Source organism: Lissotriton helveticus, chromosome 7 (assembly GCF_964261635.1).
Source record: "Lissotriton helveticus chromosome 7, aLisHel1.1, whole genome shotgun sequence".
Taxonomy (NCBI): Eukaryota; Metazoa; Chordata; class Amphibia; order Caudata; family Salamandridae; genus Lissotriton; species Lissotriton helveticus.
Genome location: NC_136068.1, coordinates 1,551,588,543 through 1,551,609,484, shown reverse-complemented (window position 1 = coordinate 1,551,609,484; position 20,942 = coordinate 1,551,588,543). Strand labels below are relative to the sequence as shown.

General features: G+C 46.6%; 1 protein-coding gene across 4 annotated transcripts in view; it reads left to right on the top strand.

Annotated features, from left to right (window-relative positions):
- The window catches only part of LOC144770486 (uncharacterized), a 369,390-nt gene that overhangs the window by 219,916 nt on the left and 128,532 nt on the right, over positions 1 to 20,942 (top strand). For all 4 annotated transcript variants that reach the window (XM_078655029.1, XM_078655027.1, XM_078655030.1 and 1 more), the window contains one exon: positions 13,447 to 20,556. In XM_078655029.1, coding sequence (XP_078511155.1) covers positions 13,447 to 20,556 — 7,110 coding nt within the window. The remainder of the gene's footprint in view (positions 1 to 13,446; positions 20,557 to 20,942) is intronic.

The window sequence follows — 20,942 nt, the reverse complement described above, 5'->3', positions numbered from 1 at the left end:
GCAATTTACCGCCTTAACCGCGGCGGTTTTTCCGCTGCGGTGCAGGCGTTCTAAAGAGTGGGCGGGGCTCCGGCAGCACCCGTGAGGTAGTGCTCCCGTCGGCCAACAGCCGACGGGAGCACAGAAGGGGTTAAAACTGCACAGGATGTAATGGCAAGCCAGAGACATTTTAAAGGGCTACTTAAGTGGGTCGCACAATCAGTGCCGCAGGCCCCCTAGTTGCATATAATTTACAGGCCTGGGCACATGTAGTACCACATTACTAGGGGCTTACAAATACATTAAATATGCCAATCGGTTATAAGGCAATTCTACCTTGTTTAAATGAGAGACCACAAGCACTTTAGCAGTGATAACGTGCGCAGAGTCCTAAGAACAAGGACAGGTTCAGAAACGTGGAGGGTGTACGCAAAAATGTCCAGGGATGACTCTACTATTTTGCAAAATGGAAATCCAGCATTTAGCCCTATATTTTAGTTCAAAATGCATTGTTGCATCCATTTTGCATGCAAAGATGCCTTTTATATAAACAAAATAATAATAAAACACAAGTGCTCACGCATTAGGAATTTTTAATTATGCAATCAAGCAGAACAGAGCCATATTGTGAATTCCATGTATCATTATTATTTATTTTTTTTAAACAGACTTTATCGGTATTTTCAGACCTGTCAAGACATTCACAATACAAATCTTATCCTTATGTCGTTGGTAATAGCATTCTAGTTAAAGGTTACTTAGCTAAGTTACATCTGTTCGATCTGCTTGTTGTGTACCTTGTTATTCTTCAAGTATATTTTAGGACTGCAGTCTCATGAGTGTATTGGTCCTCATATGCTGCTTCAGTGTCTCTTCCCCCCAACTTCCCCAACAATCCCCCCTCCAACCCTGCCCTGCTGTCAACTAGGAAACCTATTGTCTCTCGCGGTGTGTATGGTCTGGGTCACTCTCAAAATTCCATGTATCATTCATAATGTGAAATGCCTGAAAATAAGCAAGATTATTCTGATGTAACTGTCCTAGTTGGAACGCCATAATAGATAGTTGCCGTGGCATAATACAGGGTTGAAAATCAATGATAAAGAATTTATATATCATGACGTGTACCTTAAGAGCCATTATTTGGAGTAGAAAGGCCATGATACAGAATTTCAATCCATAACGCTTTGTGGAAATGCTTTAATAGTGTTGGAAGGCCTTGATTGTGTATCAGGATAAATACCGTGGCCTCATGTGGAAGAACATGAAAAAATATTCTAGAGTTTGGCGGGCAGAAGATAGACCATCAGTAAGGCGGAGTAATTCATTGCCGTCACACAGAGGGTCTTCCGCATGCCAAATGTATCTTAGTCCAGCAGACATGTCTTAACATTGGTAGTACCACTGTCATGGCGTAGCTTGTCAATATATTAAACGTTCGACAGACAACTACCTTAACAAGCCAGTGCTGTCCGTCAAACTTTGAATATTTTTGTATTTTTGAAAATAAGATAACAAAGTGGGTTTTGTTTTCGAAAATGCAAAAACTAAGGACCCTCCTACCCATAGGAGGCGTCTCCCATGATGTGGGGATCATTTTGGAGTTTTTCATTGCCTGTTATCGCCATGTTTTACCTGGCAGCAGTGGACAGTGAAAACTGACCATTCAACCCTCATCTCTAAATCGGTCGGATGGCCAAACTTCCAATGGCCCTTACTCCGTTGGGCCTTTGTAAGAGTATGTCAGCAACTGAAACAGAGCAGACTGGATCACTGACATACTTAAGGTCGACTCGTCTGCAAACTAAATGGGCAGCCTTTAGTTTGACACTTTTACTACGTGGTACCCTCTAAACTAAACTCTAAATCAGGCTCAATGTATCTATACAAAAAAGAGTATGGTCCGCCAAACAAGTATATTATCCATTATGTAATCCAGTCCATTGTAGTCGGTACCCTGTTCGTTTGGGGTAGGACAGTTGTTCTGGAACAGACAATCTTAGAGGTTATGAACCAGATAGCATTAAAAGAGCTGCACACCAACAGAAATGTCATTATACAGCCAGCTGACAGAACTGGGACCATTGTTGTACAAAACACTGTGAGCTATAGGGAAGAGTGTCTACTTCTCCTTGTTGACAGGAGAAATTGCAAAATAGATCCATTAAAAGAACTTATGAGTAATATAAAATCAATCATTGAGAAAGTTGTAATAGGAAAATTAATAAGAAAACATGAAGTAGAATTTTTGATGGTAAGAGACCCAACCAATCGATATTTTTATCAATGATCCATAAACCCACACTACCATCATCAGGGCTCAAACTAGGCACTTTCAAAACTTTGTGACTTCTCCCTTCAACTTATGATACAAAAGATGGCTTCCTGTATCAAAGGCACAACATTAATTTTAAAGTTATTGAAGATCACTGCTTTTGACAAATATCAGGAGCTAATGATTAATTTAGACATTGAAGCACTTTATGCAAGTATCGCACATGACGATGCTCTGCGAATAGTAGAGGAGTAACTTTACTCCTCGAAGTAGAACAACATGACATGTTATTGAATTTGAGGGAGCTCTGTATTTACAACCACATTGAACCTGAATGGGCAGCACCTTCACCCCAGCGTAGCATCTATTAAGACACAAATATATATTTAAAGATCATTTAAGTTTGTGAGAGCAATAGATCAATGACTTTTGGATAATCTTGTCCAGTAGCTTGGATTCCACAATGGAATTTGTAGAAGATTGAGATAGACAAACATTTTTTTTAATTTACACATACAATGAGCACAACTGCACTTTCTGTTTTTGGATCTAAAAAGCATTCCTAGAGAGCGGTGCGAAATACAAAGGTCTACAAATCAACTGATGAAAAAACCTACTTCACTATTACAGCATTGATCCCCACATGCTGAGAAGGAATCTGCCTTCTGGACATTTCCTTAGATGACATAGAAATTGTACCACTAGTGAAAACTTTAATCAAAATACAGACTTTCAAACCTAAAAATTGACCTAGTGTAATTAGTATAAAAGCATTTAGCAAAAGTCTGACTGAACGAGGGGTATTGATAACAAATGTGACTTTCTATTAGATACCTATCCTAAGATAGATAATAAAAGAATGATAGGTGTGACAACATATAGGGGCATATTTAGAAAGAAGTGAGGGAGTGCAGTGTTGGACTTCTTGGATTAACGTCGCACTCCGCCACTTATGAAATGCAGGGCTGCACCGTATTTGCACCAATACGGTGCAGCCCAGCATTTCCCCCTAGTCTGGCGCTAATTTCAGCTGCCTAGCGCCAACACAGGCACCATTGCATCATAGTGCAAGGGTGCTGCGTTGGGGTGAATTATTTATTATGTGCAGGAAGGTGTCCCTTCCTGCACATAAACAATCTTAAATGGCAATTTGTAACTTCCATGTGTGCTACTTTGTGCAGCACACATAGAAGTTGCAACTCGTCATTTTTAAAATGATTGTTTATGTTCAGGAAGGGACAACTTCCTGCACATAAACAATCATGCATGGAGTTTTGCTGTTTCTATGTGTGCGACATAATGCAAAATACGTAGAAACAGTAAAAACAAGGAGAAATAAAACATTTCTCCTCGTTGCACCATGTTATGACCAGGTTCTTTTTGGTCTTAATGTTGGCGCTGCCACATATTTACAACACCCTTGCAAATATGGGGTAGTGTCAAAATCAATTGGTGTTGCGGCGGATCGCCCACTGCAAGACCCTTTGCCCAACCCTTTCATGCTAAGTATAGCGTGAAAGGGAGCCTTATTTACAAGGTGACGGTAAGCCACGTTAAGTGGCTTATCACTGCCTTGTAAATAAGGCGAGGCCTATATCGCCACAGGAACGCCTTTAAAAGTGACGTTCCTGTGGCAATAGTGCCTTGAAAATATGCCCCATAGTGCACTTTCCAGTTCTGCAAAGTAGTCTATTAACAAACATTGTGTATTCTGGAAATCAAACTTTAGAAAGAACGTTTTCTCTTAAGCGGGGCACAAATATATGAGGTCTCCTGGTACATACTAGACTCCCTAGACACTCAGCAACTTCACTAAACACAACATTGTGGGACACTACCCATTTGGTAAATTCAGCATGTGCTTTGGGACGTGATCCCCAAAATTCTAGATTTTGGGGTCCATTACCCATAGGAGCTCAGAAACATACACATTCCTATTCAGACAATGTGATCTACATGATCACCTGTCCATGTAACCTTGAATATTTATGCATGCGCGCTCAAAAAGTTTGCATCTGTATCAGTGAACATAGGAGTAATATTGGATGTCATAGAAATACTACTTGGGTGAGCACACATTTTATGGAGGTGGGACATATGACCTGGAGTATTCAGTGGGTCATCCTATAACAGGTATTTCCCACAACTTCGAACATATGAAACAGCTCTTAGAGATGGAACAACGAAGGGTTTATAGGATTAACACACTTAATGATGCGGTTCCCTGGACCCTGAATATTTCATAGGCAAGTTTTCCTAGTCATTGAGCTGGCATTCTGACTACCATGACAGTATGAACGCCATCACTGTCATACATTCTTATGTATACTTTAAAAACAAGTTTGTTGTCAATTCCTCTTTTAGTAATCTCTCCATATGAGTAAGGCTGCTTGCTAGCACAATGACAAAAGGATTAGTCGGAAAAAAAATAGTTTGATCATATTTATCAAAGACTGTAGTGACATCAGAAGAGCATGATTGGAGCAATTCCACAACAAAAGGAAGAAGAAGGACCACACGAATCCGCTTTATCATTAGCAATAATGAGCGTGCATGTTTACGGGGCACAAGTTAGACGTCCTTACGTCACTTGCTGACCGCACTGGCTGCTTAATAGAAAGTCGTGCACAAAGTCAGACGCTGACCTGATAGCTGTGCCCAATGTCGGCCTTCCAACAGTTAAAAAACTGAGGGGGATATTTACAAAGAAGTGGCGGAGTGGAACGCAAGGCTGCACCATATTTACAAGGATATGGTGCAGCCTTGTGTTTCCCCCTGAGCTGGTGTTACACTTAGGAGTGAAGTGCCAACGCAGACACCCTTTCACCATAGTGCCATAGTGCAAGGGTGTCTGCAAGGGTTCCATGTGTGCTGCGTCATGCAGCACACATGGAAGTTACAAAATGTCATTTTTTAAAGGATTGGTTATGTGCAGGAGGGGTCACCTTCCTACACATAAACAACCCAAGACATTTTACTTTTTCCATGTGTGATGCCTTCTCAAGCATTTCTCCTTGTTTCGCTAAATTAAGACCAGCTTTTCCCTAGTCTTAATTTTGACGCTGCCCTTGTAAATAGGGGGCACCATTAAAATCAATGGGTATTGCAGTTGACCGCCCACCACAACATCCACTGCCCACCCCTTTCACGCTAAGCATAGCGTGAAAGGGGGCCTTATTTATAAAAGGCACCGTTAAGCCACCTTAAGTGGCTTAACGCTGCCTTTTAAATAAGGCAAAACCCCTATCGCCACGGAAGCGTCACAAAATGTGACGTTCCCATGGACGGAGTTGGAGGAGGAATCGCCATCGTCCACAAGAACAGCATCAGGGTCTCGACTAGCACCGAAGACGCGCTCAGCACTGCCGAACACATGCATTTCCAGATCCACACAGACCCTAATTCCACCCTCAGAAGCACCCTCGTCTACCGACCCCTGGACCCCGCCCACTGTTCAGCGACTCTATCGCCGACTTGATCAGCACGCACGCCTTGACCTCCACCGACTACATCCTCCTCGGAGACCTGAACTTTCACCTTGAGAACAACAACGACAACAACTCCCCAACCCTGATCGGTAACCTAGCCAACCTCGGACTGAAGCAACTCGTCACAACGCCCACCCACTCCGCCGGCCACACGCTCGACCCAGTCTTCTCCTCAAGACCGTACGTCTCCATCAGCCACACCACCGAGCTCCTCTGGAACGACCATCGATGCATCCACTTTGCCTTCCAGAAATCCACCACATACCACCGCACCCAACAGATCCCCCACCGCTGCTGGAGCAAAATCACTGAAGACCAACTACACGCAAACCTCGCTCTCAGCCCACCCACCGAACCCTCCAACACCGATGACGCTGCCCACAGCCTCAGACGCTGGATGGAGGATTGCGCCAATACCCTCGCCCCACTAAAGAAACCCCCCCCACAGAGACACCAGCATGAGGGCCAGCTGGTACACCCCAGAACTCCTAGCCTCCAAGGAAGCCGGCCTGAAACTAGAGAAGAAATGGCACAGTGAACAAACTCCGGACAGCCACGCAGCACACAAGGACGCCATCCGCAACCACCACCACCTCATCACATCAGAGCGGCCAAGAGGACCTCCTTCAAAGACCGCCTTGACAACAATGCACATAATAGCAAGGAGCTCTTTAACATCGTGAAGGAACTCTCCAACCTCAGCTCCAACACCAACGACATCCTGCCGTCGCAAGCCCTGTGCGACTCCCTCGCCACCTTCTTCCACCGCAAGATAGCAGAAATCCACAACAGCTTCAACACCCAGACAGCCCCAACAGACAGCAACACAACAGACCCTCCATACACCATCGACCACGACCCCCTGCCAGCCTGGGCCAGCGTGAGCATCAATGACACCATCAAGACCATGTGCTCAATCCACTCCGGCTCTCATCGGACCCATTCCCGCACCACGTCTTCCACAGAGCAAGCAGCACCATCGCACCCCACCTACGCAACGTCATCAATCTCTCCCTTGAGACCGCAACCTTCCCAGAGATCTGGAAACACGCCGAGATCAACGCCCTACTCAAAAAACCTAAGGCAGACCCAAGAGACCTCCAGAACTTCCGGCCCATCTCTCTGCTCCCCTTCCCGGCCAAGGTCATCGAGAAAACTGTCAACAGACAGCTAACCAGATACCTCGAAGAAAACAGAATCCTGGACTCTTCCCAGTCAGGGTTGCGCAGCAACCACAATACGAGACTGCCCTCATCGCCGCCACCAATGACCAGGACCCTGCTTGACAACAGCGAGACTGCAGCACTCATCGTCCTAGACCTCTCTGCCGCCTTCGACACCGTCTGCCACCGCACACTACGCGCACGCCTCCATGCCGCAGGGATCTGAGACAAGGCTCTGGATTGGCCCACCTCCTTCCTCTCCGGCAGAACCCAGAGCGTCCGCCTCCCCCTATTCTGTTCCAAAGCCTCTGAGATCTTCTGAAGCGTACCCCAGGGATCCTCTCTCAGCCCGACGCTGTTCAACATTTACATGGCCCTGCTCGCATACGTAGCCCGACAGCACGGCCTCCACATTATCTCCTACGCCGACGACACTCAGCTGATCCTCTCCCTCACCAAGGACCCCATCACAGCCAAAGCCAATCTCCAAGAAGGAATGAAGGCCGTCGCCGACTGGATGAAGACCAGCCGTCTGAAGCTGAACTGGGACAAGCCTTAGGTCCTCATCCTCAGCTCCAACCCTTCAGCCTGGGACAACTCCTTGTGGCCGACGGCACTGGGGGCAGCCCCGACACCCACCGACCACGAGCGCAACCTGGGAATTATTCTCGACTCAACGCTCTCAATGACCAAGCAAGTCAACGCTGTCTCCTCCTCCTGCTTCAACACCCTCCGCATGCTCCGCAAGATCTACAGATGGATTCCAACAGATACAAGAAAGACAGTCATCCAGGCCCTTGTCAGCAGCAGACTCGACTACAGAGACGCCCTCTACGCGGGAGCCCCGACCAAGCTCATCAAACGATTACAATGCATCCAAAACACCTCGGCACAATTGATCCTCGACATACCACACCCCGGCCATATCACCCCCCACCTGAGAAACCTGCACTGGCTCCCCGTCAACAAGAGGATATCCTTCAAGCTCCTCACCCACGCACAAAAGGCACTCCACAAGACTGGCCCAGCCTACCTCAACAGACGGCTCTCCTTTGACATCCCCAACCGCCAGCTACGCTCCGCCGACCTCTCACTCGCCACCGTCCCGCACATCCGAAGAACAACCACTGGTGGGAGATCCTTCGCCCACCTCGCCGCCAAGACATGGAACACCCTCCCACTGAGCCTACGACAGACCCAAGACCTGCTGATCTCCAGGAGGATACTCAAGACCTGGCTGTTCTATCAGTAGCGCACCTCCCCCCCCCAGTACCTTCAGACCCTGGCGGGTATGTAGTGCGCTCTACAAATGATAGATTGATTGATTGAATAGGAGCTTGTACATATGCCCCTGAGTTGCCCAGAGTAGTGATACTATGTAGGGACAGGAGGACACTAGGTTAATAACCTGCAACTCTACCTCTACACATAGCGCTCCGTCTGAAACTCGAATGATTATCGTTCAAGTGAAATGTATGACTTACTCATATCTGTCATCATGCTCTAGCATGCCACGCTTTGATTACAGGAAGGTGTTTCCTTCAGCGACCCTTGGGGCTATTTTCATCCTCAATAGGGGTAAGTGAAGTTACAACATTTTCTGCCAAGTGGCAAATTATAAGCATCAGACTCGTGTGTTTTACAAGTGGCTTTGTTGTGAGCACATTGTCATTTATGCTTGAATTTGTAGTCCCAAGCCGCAAATAGATTCTGGGGCATATGTTCAAGGAAGTGGAGGAGTGAGGCATTAGCCGTCATGGCTTAACGCCTCACTCGGCCACTTCAGAAACGCAAAGGTGCACCATATTTACAATAATGCGGTGCAGCCTACGTTTCCCCCTGCTCTGGTGCTACATTTAGCAGTGTAGCTCCAACCCAGGCACCCTTGCACCAAAGTGCCAGGTGTCTGCGTGCAGGGGAAAGATTGTTTATGTACAGGAAGGTGTCCCTTCACCTTCTTGAAATGCCATTTTGTCACTTCTACATGGAAGTTACAAAATATCATCTTTTAAAAGTTTGTTTATGTTCAGGAAGGCGGACCTTCCCGTACATAAACAATAAAAGGCATTTTGCTTTTTCCATGTGTGCTGAACAAAGCAGCACACATAGAAAAAGCAAAAACAAGGCGAAATATAGCATTTCTCCTTGTTTCGCCTGTTTAAGAACAGGTTTTTCCTGGTCTTAATTTTGGTGCTACCTCCTATTTACGCTGCCCTTGTAGATAGGGGGTGATGTCAAAATCAATGGGTGCTGGGGTGGAATGCCCACCGCAACACCCTTTGCCCATCCCTTTCACGCTAAGCATAGCATGAAAGGGTGGCTTATTTACAAGGCAGCGTTAAGCCACGTTAAGTGGGTGAACGCTGCCTTGTAAATAAGGCGAGGCCCTATCGCCACAGGAACGTCGGAATAAGTGACATTGCAAAGGCCATAGGGGCTTGTACATATGCCCTTGAAGTAGATAGATTTCTGCTTTGCTGAGGCACTAGGGAAGCAAGCAGGCTGCTATTTCAACCAATCACAGAGTGCTGGACTCGTCCCTCCCTCCCGCCTCGTTCTGACGCCGGTGGCTAGCGCCGTTTGAGCAGAGGGCGTGGAGGGTCCGAGCCAGCAACTTCCTGCTTTCCATCTGCAGCGCTCTAGCTGTTGGACGCAGGGGGGGATAAAAGGCGGATGTGCCCTAGGCAGCGCAGCGGACGAGCGCAGCGGGCGCGACGATGGTGCGCCGAAGTTGCGCCTAAGTTAAGCCCGTCTGCGCCCGTCCGCGGCCGGGCGGCGCGGGCCAGGGCCATCCCCCCTGGCCTTTTATCGAGGCATTTAACCTGGAGCCGTGAGGATCTGCTGGCCCTCCGGGGCCTTCAATCCGAGACATGCCTGCATAAAATGAAGGCGGAAAACACTCTAGGCTGTGACCATTGCAATTTTACCTTCAATCAGGGCACAATGACATCTAGGGGCCCTCAGCCCTTGGTGTGTGGTCTGCTAAATGTCCGATCATTGCGAAAACATTGTTTGGATTTGCATGATCTTCTTACTAATAAACATTGGGACTTGGTTTTTATCACGGAAACGTGGCTAGACCAATACTCCACGCCCGAGGTCCTTGACGCTATCCCAGAGGGCTACTCCCTGGTGAGGTTAGACCGGGAAACCGGGAGAGGCGGCGGGATAGCTATTGTGGCCAGACAGGGCCTTCATTGTCACTTAGAACAGGCGAAGATCGTGGATGGTGAGGTTGGGGAATTTTCTATCTCTGTCAACGGGAGTTGCACTCTGAAGGGCCTTTTGATCTACAGGCCACCTGGCACTGCTGCACGTTTCAGTGAGAGCCTACTCGAGGGTATTACTGAGGCAGCACTGCGAGTGGAGAATTATTTGGTACTGGGGGATCTCAATCTCCATCTTGATGATCCCACTGACAGAGCAGCTAGGGAATTCCAACAAAGCATGGAAGCTCTACACTTTGTGCAGAAAGTTCTTCAGCCCACCCATCAACTAGGCCATACCCTGGATCCGGTTTTTGCCAACTGGGAACAGGTAGTTGTCTCCGACCCTATTCCCATTCCCTGGACAGATCATCACCTGGTTCCCTTTCAGATCCAGATTCAGGGAGCTCGACCGGTGATACCATCGGCCTCCAGGCACCATAGTCGACGCTGGTCTAACTTCTCCCAAATTAAATTTAATCAGGCCCTTATGGATAAAGGTCGTTTAGGGGGAGTGGGAGTGGAAGCCTTAAACACCAACTTGGACCTGCTCATTACGGAGTCCTTGGATCAAGTGGCCCCACTGGGCATATCAAGAAGGGGTGGTCGGTTGCAGGGTACGGCACCATGGTATGATGAGGAGGTACGGGCAGCCAAAGTGGTGTGTAAACGTGCAGAGCGACTATGGAGAAAGACCCTTACGGTGCTTGCGAAAACCGAATACAACGCTCTTCGGCGAACCTACCACAGATTGATTAGGAAGGCCAAGACGTCATACTTTGGCACCAGGATCTTGGAAGCTGAAAATTCCACTAAAGAACTGTTCCTAATCTATAAAACACTATCGGTAGGGAAACCTGTAGCAGTACCGGAAGAACTCTGCACGGTGGAGGGTTGCGACCGAATAGCAGAATATTTTGCCAATAAGGTAGCAAAAATCTACACCTCCTTCCCACACCAGTTGGTTCCAATCCCGAGGTTTGGGACAAATACCAAGGGATTAGGGAAACAACGACTGTCCAGCTTCACTACCCCCCCGACGGAGGAGCTCATCCGCATTTGCGGATCGATACGATCTGGCTCACCTAGGGACCCCACTACTCCCAGACGGCTGTTGGGAAGTCTGGATGTTCTCGAACCACACATCCACCTTCTGCTTAACACCTCTTATGAGACGCAGACTGTCCCTGCTGCATGGAAACAAGCGATTGTTCTCCCGCTGCAAAAAAAAGCCAATATTAGCTTTGATAAATTTGAGAATCTACGTCCCATCTCTCTCCTCCCTTATATGGCTAAAGTTGCGGAAAAGATTGTCAATCTCCAGCTGATGAAGTACGTGGATGATGCCTGTCTGCTCCACGACTCTCAGTTTGGTTTCCGCCCCCGTCATTCGACGGAGTCAGCTCTTCTAATGGCGGTGGAAGCCTTGCGTCAGGGTGCGGATGAAGGCCAAACTATGGCTTTAATCCTGCTAGACCTCAGCGCTGCATTTGACACTGTAGCACACTCCATTCTGCTACAGTGTCTGGAGGAAGGGGGAATCTCAGGAGCAGCGCTGGGTTGGCTAGGATCCTTTCTATCTGACAGACGCTTTCAGGTCCATCTGGGCGATTGCTACTCCAGAGAGATCGGGTTGGGCCAGGGAGTGCCTCAGGGCTCCTCCCTGAGCCCCACCTTGTTTAATCTCTATGTTGCCCCTTTGGCGGGAATAGTGGAGAAATACGGGCTGCGTGTTGTGTCCTATGCCGACGACACGCAGCTGGCCATCTCCCTCTCACGGACCCCGGATCTTGCGGCGGACAATTTCAGGAACTGCATGAAAGATCTAGCAGCCTGGATGTCCGCCAACTGTTTAAAGCTAAACGGTAGCAAGACCGAGGTACTGATTGTGGGTGGGACTCCGGATGCCTGGTCGTCGGCATGGTGGCCTTCTTGCTTGGGCGAGGCGCCAGCTCCTTGCCAGGAGGCAAGGAACTTAGGGGTCTGGACTCTGGTCTGACCTTTGACACACATATGGGCCGTGTGGCTGGGGTATGCTTCGGCGTCCTGAGGACCTTAAAAAAGGTGTTAGATCTTCTTCCCCTTGCGGCCCGCAGAACGTTGGTGCATGCCCTGGTGACTTCCCGCCTCGATTATGGCAACCTATTATATCTGGGTGCCTCCAGCAAGGTCATCGGACGCCTTCAGGTGTTGCAAAATGCGGCTGCCCGCTTGGTGTTGAGGCTCCCCAGGAGATCCCCCTCCAAACCCGCGCTCCACGCACTTCACTGGCTTCCTGTTGCCAGTCGGGTTGAATTTAAATCACTCTCCACATGCCATCGTATTGTGAATGGCAAGGCTCCGGCGCTGCTCAGGAGTCTGGTGACCGTGTATGAACCTACACGTAGCCTTCGATCCTCCTGCACAGGGCTCTTAACGATACCTAGAGTAAGGAAAGCCCGCATGGGGGGTAGATCTTTTAGACATCTGGCGGCCAAACACTGGAATGCTCTTCCTTTAAGCCTGCGTTTGGAGCCATCAGAATTGATTTTTAGGAAAAAACTCAAGACCATTCTGTTCAGCAGGTAGACGGCGGGGAGGGTGGGTGGAACCTCAGTCTCTCACTTATCACAGCGCGGGGACACGCCGTGGGCGTACTTCCAAGCGCTCTATAAATGTCCAAAATGAAATGAAAATGAATCCATGCTTGACGGATCAGAGTCCTGAAGAAAGCCATGGACCCAAAGAGGCCAGTGAGTTGTCTGAAAGATGTGGACTCGTTTCGAGACAACGCTGGAATATTAACATTCCTGTGCATCACACAAGTTAGACCTTGTATTCTTTTCAGAGATGCACCTACTAAATTAAATCCGGAGGGGTCTACCAGATACATTTACACTATTCTTTCGATCCGATCCCGCCTTTTTTCTATACCAATTGGCTCCTAGAAATGGTTGAGCCCACCCAACAACAAACTGGAGGAGAATTGTTTCAAAACAACTGTTCAGTCCCAAGGGACTGACTATGGTGGAATGGCCTACATCATTTGTAAAGTATTTTTCTGGTGGACTATATCCTTTTTTGTATAGATCTGATGTTTAGGGTGGCTGGTCTAGCTACCATCTAACTCTCCTCCCTCTGTTTTTAGTGGTGTGTTGGAATACTATGATGGAGGCGTGACATGCAGTGATAGAGGGTGGAATACTAAAGACACATGGTTGCTCTGTTATGATGCATGTTTGAAAAGCCATAAGCAGTTGGAACACCAAAGTTGGAGTGTGGCATATATTAGGTAGAGATGTGTTTTTCTCGAATTGCCCTTAAATAATGATTCCTGCTTTTTTTTCTTGCCACAGGTCTCAGCAGCACAAGCAGTGCCTTCGTCACAACGACCTCTCTCCCCTCAGCTGCTTTAACTATCTTACATGACACATCCTCTCATCAACGAATTTCCACAATTACTTTTGCGGATTCAGTCCCCACAGGCACCTTTCCTACCACAATCAACAAAAGTACCTCTGGTACCGTGCCCAACAGTGCCCCTCCTGATACAACCACCACAAGTGTCAGTCCTCAAACATTCATCACAGGTGTCCCCCCTGGCACACTCACCCCAGGTTCCATGCCAGGCATCACCACCACTTCAGGTGCCATTCCAGACACCAGCCTCCCAAGTCGTACTACAGGCAAACCTACTGTAAGTGACAGGACTAACACAATCACCAAAAGAGCCACACCTGATGCAATGAACACAAGTGCTGTTTTTGGCACAATCATCACAAGTTCCGCTAATGGCATAGTTATCACACATTCCACTCCTGCCACTTCTGATGCAATAAACACAAGTCTCATTAATGACACACGAGTCACAAGTGGCTCAATTACCACAAGTGGCATTCAGCAAACTAAAAGCACAATTGTAGACACAATCACATCAACTACGATTCCTAATACAAGCATCACAACCGCTACACCTGATGCAACAAACACAAGTGTTGCTCTGGGCACAAGTTCCTCAAATGATACCACTGTCACTAATGCCACTCTTGCCACAAGTGCCACTTCTTATTCTCTTATTACAAGTGGCACTCTTGGAACAACCATCAAACACACCGCTCCTGACAAAACTGCCACTTCTGATGCAAACAATACAAATACCGTTAATAACACAGTGGTCACAAGTGAAATTCCTCGCTCAGTCATCACAAGTGCCACTATTGACACAATTTTCACAAATGGCACTATTCTTACAAGTGCCACTAATGCAACAATTGTTACAAGTGGCACTATTGTCTCAAATTCCGTTCCTGACTCAATATTTACAAGTAGTGCTCTTGGAACAGCCACCACACGTATCACTCCTGACACAACTGCGACTTCTGGTGCAACCATCATAATTTCTGCTGAGCATACAGTGGTTACAAGTGCCATTCCTGGATCAATCGTCACAAGTGGCACTCTACCAACAACTACTATCAGCACGTTTTCAGACGCGATCACATCAAGTATGACTCCTAATACATTCACCACTAGCAATACACCTGATTCAATGCACACCAGTGCTGGTCTAGGCCCGACCATCACATATTCCACCAATGGCACAATTGTCACAAATGGCACTCTTGCCACAAGTGTCACTTCTGACTCACTTATTACAAGTGGCACTCTTGGAACAACCACCACGCACACCACTCCTGAGGCAACAGCCTCTTCTAACGCAATCAACACAAGTCCCTTTAATGACACAGTTGGCACAAGTGCAATTCCTGGTTCATTCATCACCAGTGGCTCTCCAGAAATAACCACCACAAATGATAGAACTAGCTCAAATTCCAGAAGTGCCACCCCTGATGCAGTCATCACAAGTGTCACTCTTGGGGCAACCACCACACATACCATTGCGGACACAACTGCCACGCCTGATGCTATTTTCACTACTATCACAAATGACACAGTTGTCACAAGTATCGCTCTTGTAACAAACACCACTTCTGACTCTCCCAACTCACTCATTACCAGTAGCTCTCTTGGAACAACCACCTCACACAAAACGCCTGACACAACAGCCACATCTAACGCACTCATCACAGGTACTGCTAATAACACAGTGGTCACAAGTGCCATTCCAGGCTCAATTATCACAAGTTCTACTAGTGACACAATGTTCACTAACAGCACTCTTGTCACAAGTGCCACTAATAGCACATTTGTCTCAACTCCTCTTGAAACTGTAACCAAACACACCACTCGTGGCACAACTGCCCCTTCTAATGTAACCATCACAAGTGATTTTAATGACACAGCTGTAACAAGTGGCACATCAGAAATGACCACTAGAAACACCACTTCTGACAAAATTACAGCAAGTTCCACACTTGACACAATTGTCACAAGTGTCTCTTTGGGTACGATTTCCATAAGTGCTGCTCCAGGCACAGTGGTCATGAGTACTATTCCAGACACAAGCAGCCAAAGTAGCATTCCAGACACGAGTATTGCAAATGACATGACCAACACAATCACAATTACCACGCTTGACATAGTAAACACAAGTGTCACTCCTCACTCAATCACAAGTGACACAAGTGACACAGTTGCCACAAGTGGCACTCTTGTCTCAAAACCCTCTCCTGATTCAATAATTACAAGTGGCAGCATTGGAACATCCACCACACGTATCACTCCTGACACAACTGTGACTTCTGGGGCAACGATCATAAGTTCTGCTCAGTATACAGTGGTTACAAGTGCCATTCCTGGATCAATCGTCACAAGTGGCACTCTACCAACAACTACTCTCAGCACGTTTTCAGACGCAATCACATCAAGTATGACTACTAATACATTCACCACTAACAATACACCTGATTCAATGAACACTAGTGCTGGTCTAGGCACGACCATCACATATTCCACTAATGGCACAGTTGCCACAAATGGCACTCTTGCCACAAGTGTCACTTCTGACTCATTTATTACAAGTGGCACTCTTGGAACAACCACCAAACACACCACTCCTGAGACAACAGCCTCTTCGAACGCAATCAACACAAGTCCCTTTAAGGACACCGTTGGCACGAGTGCAATTCCTGGTTCATTCATCACTAGTGGCTCTCCAGAAATAACCACCACAAATCACAGAACTAGCTCAATTTCCAAAAGTGCCACCCCTGATGCAGTCATCACAAGTGTCACTCTTGGGGCATCCACCACACATACCATTGCGGACACAACTACCACGCCTGATGCTATTTTCACTAGTATCACAAATGACACCGTTTTCACAAGTATCGCTCTTGTAACAAACACCACTTCTGACTCTCCCAACTCACTCATTACCAGTAGCTCTCTTGGAACAACCACCTCACACAAAACGCCTGACACAACAGTCACATCTAACGCACTCATCACAGGTACTGCTAATAACACAGTGGTCACAAGTGCCATTCCAGGCTCAATTATCACAAGTTCTACTAGTGACACAATGTTCACTAACAGCACTCTTGTCACAAGTGCCACTAATAGCACATTTGTCTCAACTCCTCTTGAAACTGTAACCAAACACACCACTTGTGGCACAACTGCCCCTTCTAATGTAACCATCACAAGTGATTTTAATGACACAGCTGTAACAAGTGGCACATCAGAAATGACCACTAGAAACACCACTTCTGACAAAATTACAGCAAGTTCCACACTTGACACAATTGTCACAAGTGTCTCTTTGGGTACGATTTCCATAAGTGCTGCTCCAGGCACAGTGGTCATGAGTACTATTCCAGACACAAGCAGCCAAAGTAGCATTCCAGACACGAGTATTGCAAATGACATGCCCAACACAATCACAATTACCACGCTTGACATAGTAAACACAAGTGTCACTCCTCACTCAATCACAAGTGACACAAGTGACACAGTTGCCACAAGTGGCACTCTTGTCTCAAAACCCTCTCCTGATTCAATAATTACAAGTGGCAGCATTGGAACATCCACCACACGTATCACTCCTGACACAACTGTGACTTCTGGGGCAACGATCATAAGTTCTGCTCAGTATACAGTGGTTACAAGTGCCATTCCTGGATCAATCGTCACAAGTGGCACTCTACCAACAACTACTATCAGCACGTTTTCAGACGCGATCACATCAAGTATGACTCCTAATACATTCACCACTAGCAATACACCTGATTCAATGCACACCAGTGCTGGTCTAGGCCCGACCATCACATATTCCACTAATGGCACAATTGTCACAAATGGCACTCTTGCCACAAGTGTCACTTCTGACTCACTTATTACAAGTGGCACTCTTGGAACAACCACCACGCACACCACTCCTGAGGCAACAACCTCTTCTAACGCAATCAACACAAGTCCCTTTAATGACACAGTTGGCACAAGTGCAATTCCTGGTTCATTCATCACCAGTGGCTCTCCAGAAATAACCACCACAAATGATAGAACTAGCTCAAATTCCAGAAGTGCCACCCCTGATGCAGTCATCACAAGTGTCACTCTTGGGGCAACCACCACACATACCATTGCGGACACAACTGCCACGCCTGATGCTATTTTCACTACTATCACAAATGACACAGTTGTCACAAGTATCGCTCTTGTAACAAACACCACTTCTGACTCTCCCAACTCACTCATCACCAGTAGCTCTCTTGGAACAACCACCTCACACAAAACGCCTGACACAACAGCCACATCTAACGCACTCATCACAGGTACTGCTAATAACACAGTGGTCACAAGTGCCATTCCAGGCTCAATTATCACAAGTTCTACTAGTGACACAATGTTCACTAACAGCACTCTTGTCACAAGTGCCACTAATAGCACACTTGTCTCGACTCCTCTTGAAACTGTAACCAAACACACCACTCGTGGCACAACTGCCCCTTCTAATGTAACCATCACAAGTGATTTTAATGACACAGCTGTAACAAGTGGCACATCAGAAATGACCACTAGAAACACCACTTCTGACAAAATTACAGCAAGTTCCACACTTGACACAATTGTCACAAGTGTCTCTTTGGGTACGATTTCCATAAGTGCTGCTCCAGGCACAGTGGTCATGAGTACTATTCCAGACACAAGCAGCCAAAGTAGCATTCCAGACACGAGTATTGCAAATGACATGACCAACACAATCACAATTACCACGCTTGACATAGTAAACACAAGTGTCACTCCTCACTCAATCACAAGTGACACAAGTGACACAGTTGCCACAAGTGGCACTCTTGTCTCAAAACCCTCTCCTGATTCAATAATTACAAGTGGCAGCATTGGAACATCCACCACACGTATCACTCCTGACACAACTGTGACTTCTGGGGCAACGATCATAAGTTCTGCTCAGTATACAGTGGTTACAAGTGCCATTCCTGGATCAATCGTCACAAGTGGCACTCTACCAACAACTACTCTCAGCACGTTTTCAGACGCAATCACATCAAGTATGACTACTAATACATTCACCACTAACAATACACCTGATTCAATGAACACTAGTGCTGGTCTAGGCACGACCATCACATATTCCACTAATGGCACAGTTGCCACAAATGGCACTCTTGCCACAAGTGTCACTTCTGACTCATTTATTACAAGTGGCACTCTTGGAACAACCACCAAACACACCACTCCTGAGACAACAGCCTCTTCGAACGCAATCAACACAAGTCCCTTTAAGGACACCGTTGGCACGAGTGCAATTCCTGGTTCATTCATCACTAGTGGCTCTCCAGAAATAACCACCACAAATCACAGAACTAGCTCAATTTCCAAAAGTGCCACCCCTGATGCAGTCATCACAAGTGTCACTCTTGGGGCATCCACCACACATACCATTGCGGACACAACTACCACGCCTGATGCTATTTTCACTAGTATCACAAATGACACCGTTTTCACAAGTATCGCTCTTTTAACAAACACCACTTCTGACTCTTCCATCTCACTCATTACCAGTAGCTCTCTTGGAGCAACCACCTCACACAAAACGCCTGACACAACGGCCACATCTAACGCACTCATTACAGGTACTGCTAATAACACAGTGGTCACAAGTGCCATTCCAGGCTCAATCATCACAAGTTCTACCAGTGAAACAACGTTCACTAACAGCACTCTTGTCACAAGTGCCAATAATAGCACCTTTGTCTCAAGTCCACTTGTAACTGTGACCAAACACACCACTGGTGGCACAACTGCCCCTTCTAATGTAACCATCACAAGTGATTTTAATGATACAGTTGTCACAAGTGCCATTCCTACCTCAATCATCACAAGTGGCACATCAGAAATAACTACTACAAACACCACTTCTGACAAAATTACAGCAAGTTCCACACCTGGCACAATTGACACAAGTGTCTCTTCTGGTACGATTTCCATAAGTGCTGCTCCAGGCACAGTTGTCATGAGTACTATTCCAGACACAAGCAGCCAAAGTAGAATTCCAGACACGAGTATTGCAAATGACATGACCAACACAATCACAATCACCACACTTGACATAGGAAACACAAGTGCCACTCCTCACTCAATGATCACAAGTGCTACCAGTGACACAGTTGTCACAAGTGGCACTCTTGTTTCAAGTGCTACTCCTGACTCAATCATTACAAGTGCTGCTCTTCGAACAGCCACCACAAGAACCACTCCAGACACAACTACAGTGCCTAAAACAATCATCACTAGTGCCACGCATAGCACAATTGTTACAAGTGACAATCCAGGCTCAAACATCACAAGTGGGTCTCCAGAAACAGCCAACACACGCATCACTCCTGTCACAATCATCCCAGGTTCCTCTCCTGATACAATTACCACAAGACACATTACCTATACAATTACCACTCCTATTCTTCACACAACTAATACATTTTCTACAGGCGTCGTCCCTGACACAACAAGCATAAAAAACAGTTTTCAAACATCCACCATCGATGCCACAACTCACAAAATGATGACTCCTTACACAACCTTCACAATTACACCTTCTTACAGACCCTCAACAAGCATCCCGTTATACGCAACCACGTCTGATGCTATTCCTGACACATTCACTTCTAGTACCCCGACTTACCCAACCACTCCAGCTACAAACTCCACAAATGCCACAGTGGACACAAATGCCACAACTACTCATTACACAACCGTTTCACCTACTGCAAGCATCATTCCTCACTCTAGTACCACACCAACAGCAGCCATTGTATCCACTTCAAGTATTACTCCTTCCACAAGCACTCCTTTGTCAACCAGTACCACCTTTACTGTCATTCCATTCACAATCCCTTCTACCACACCACTGCTAAAAGCCACAAGTACCATGGCATACACAGCTACTAACTCAACCATGAGTACTATTTCTGTCACTGCCACCAGTCCAGTGAAAACAACCAGTCCTTCTTCAGCACCTTCTTTGGGATTCCTGACCACTGGTAGGTCACCATGAGTATTGATTTAACCCACAGTTTGTAATAATGAATGTGGATCCCTTATGCGAGTTTAACTTGTTAAACAGCACTAATTGCTTGAGGTCCTGATTCATATATATCTAAGTATGTGATGTCATTAAAACAATGTCGAATGAACTTACTAGAATGCCTTAAATGAACTATGGAGGCTTCATTGCGCCGCTATACATTATTGTGCAAGAATTTTAGGATTTCAGCCCAGAGAGAATTGCACAGATTTTGTTGCTAAATCTATTGATTTGTAACCGAAATGACAAACACAACACACTCAAAAGGCTTTTCGAGTAGGTAATATTTATTTTATTTATTTCATTCGATTTATATAGCGCATTATAACCCAGGGGTCTCTA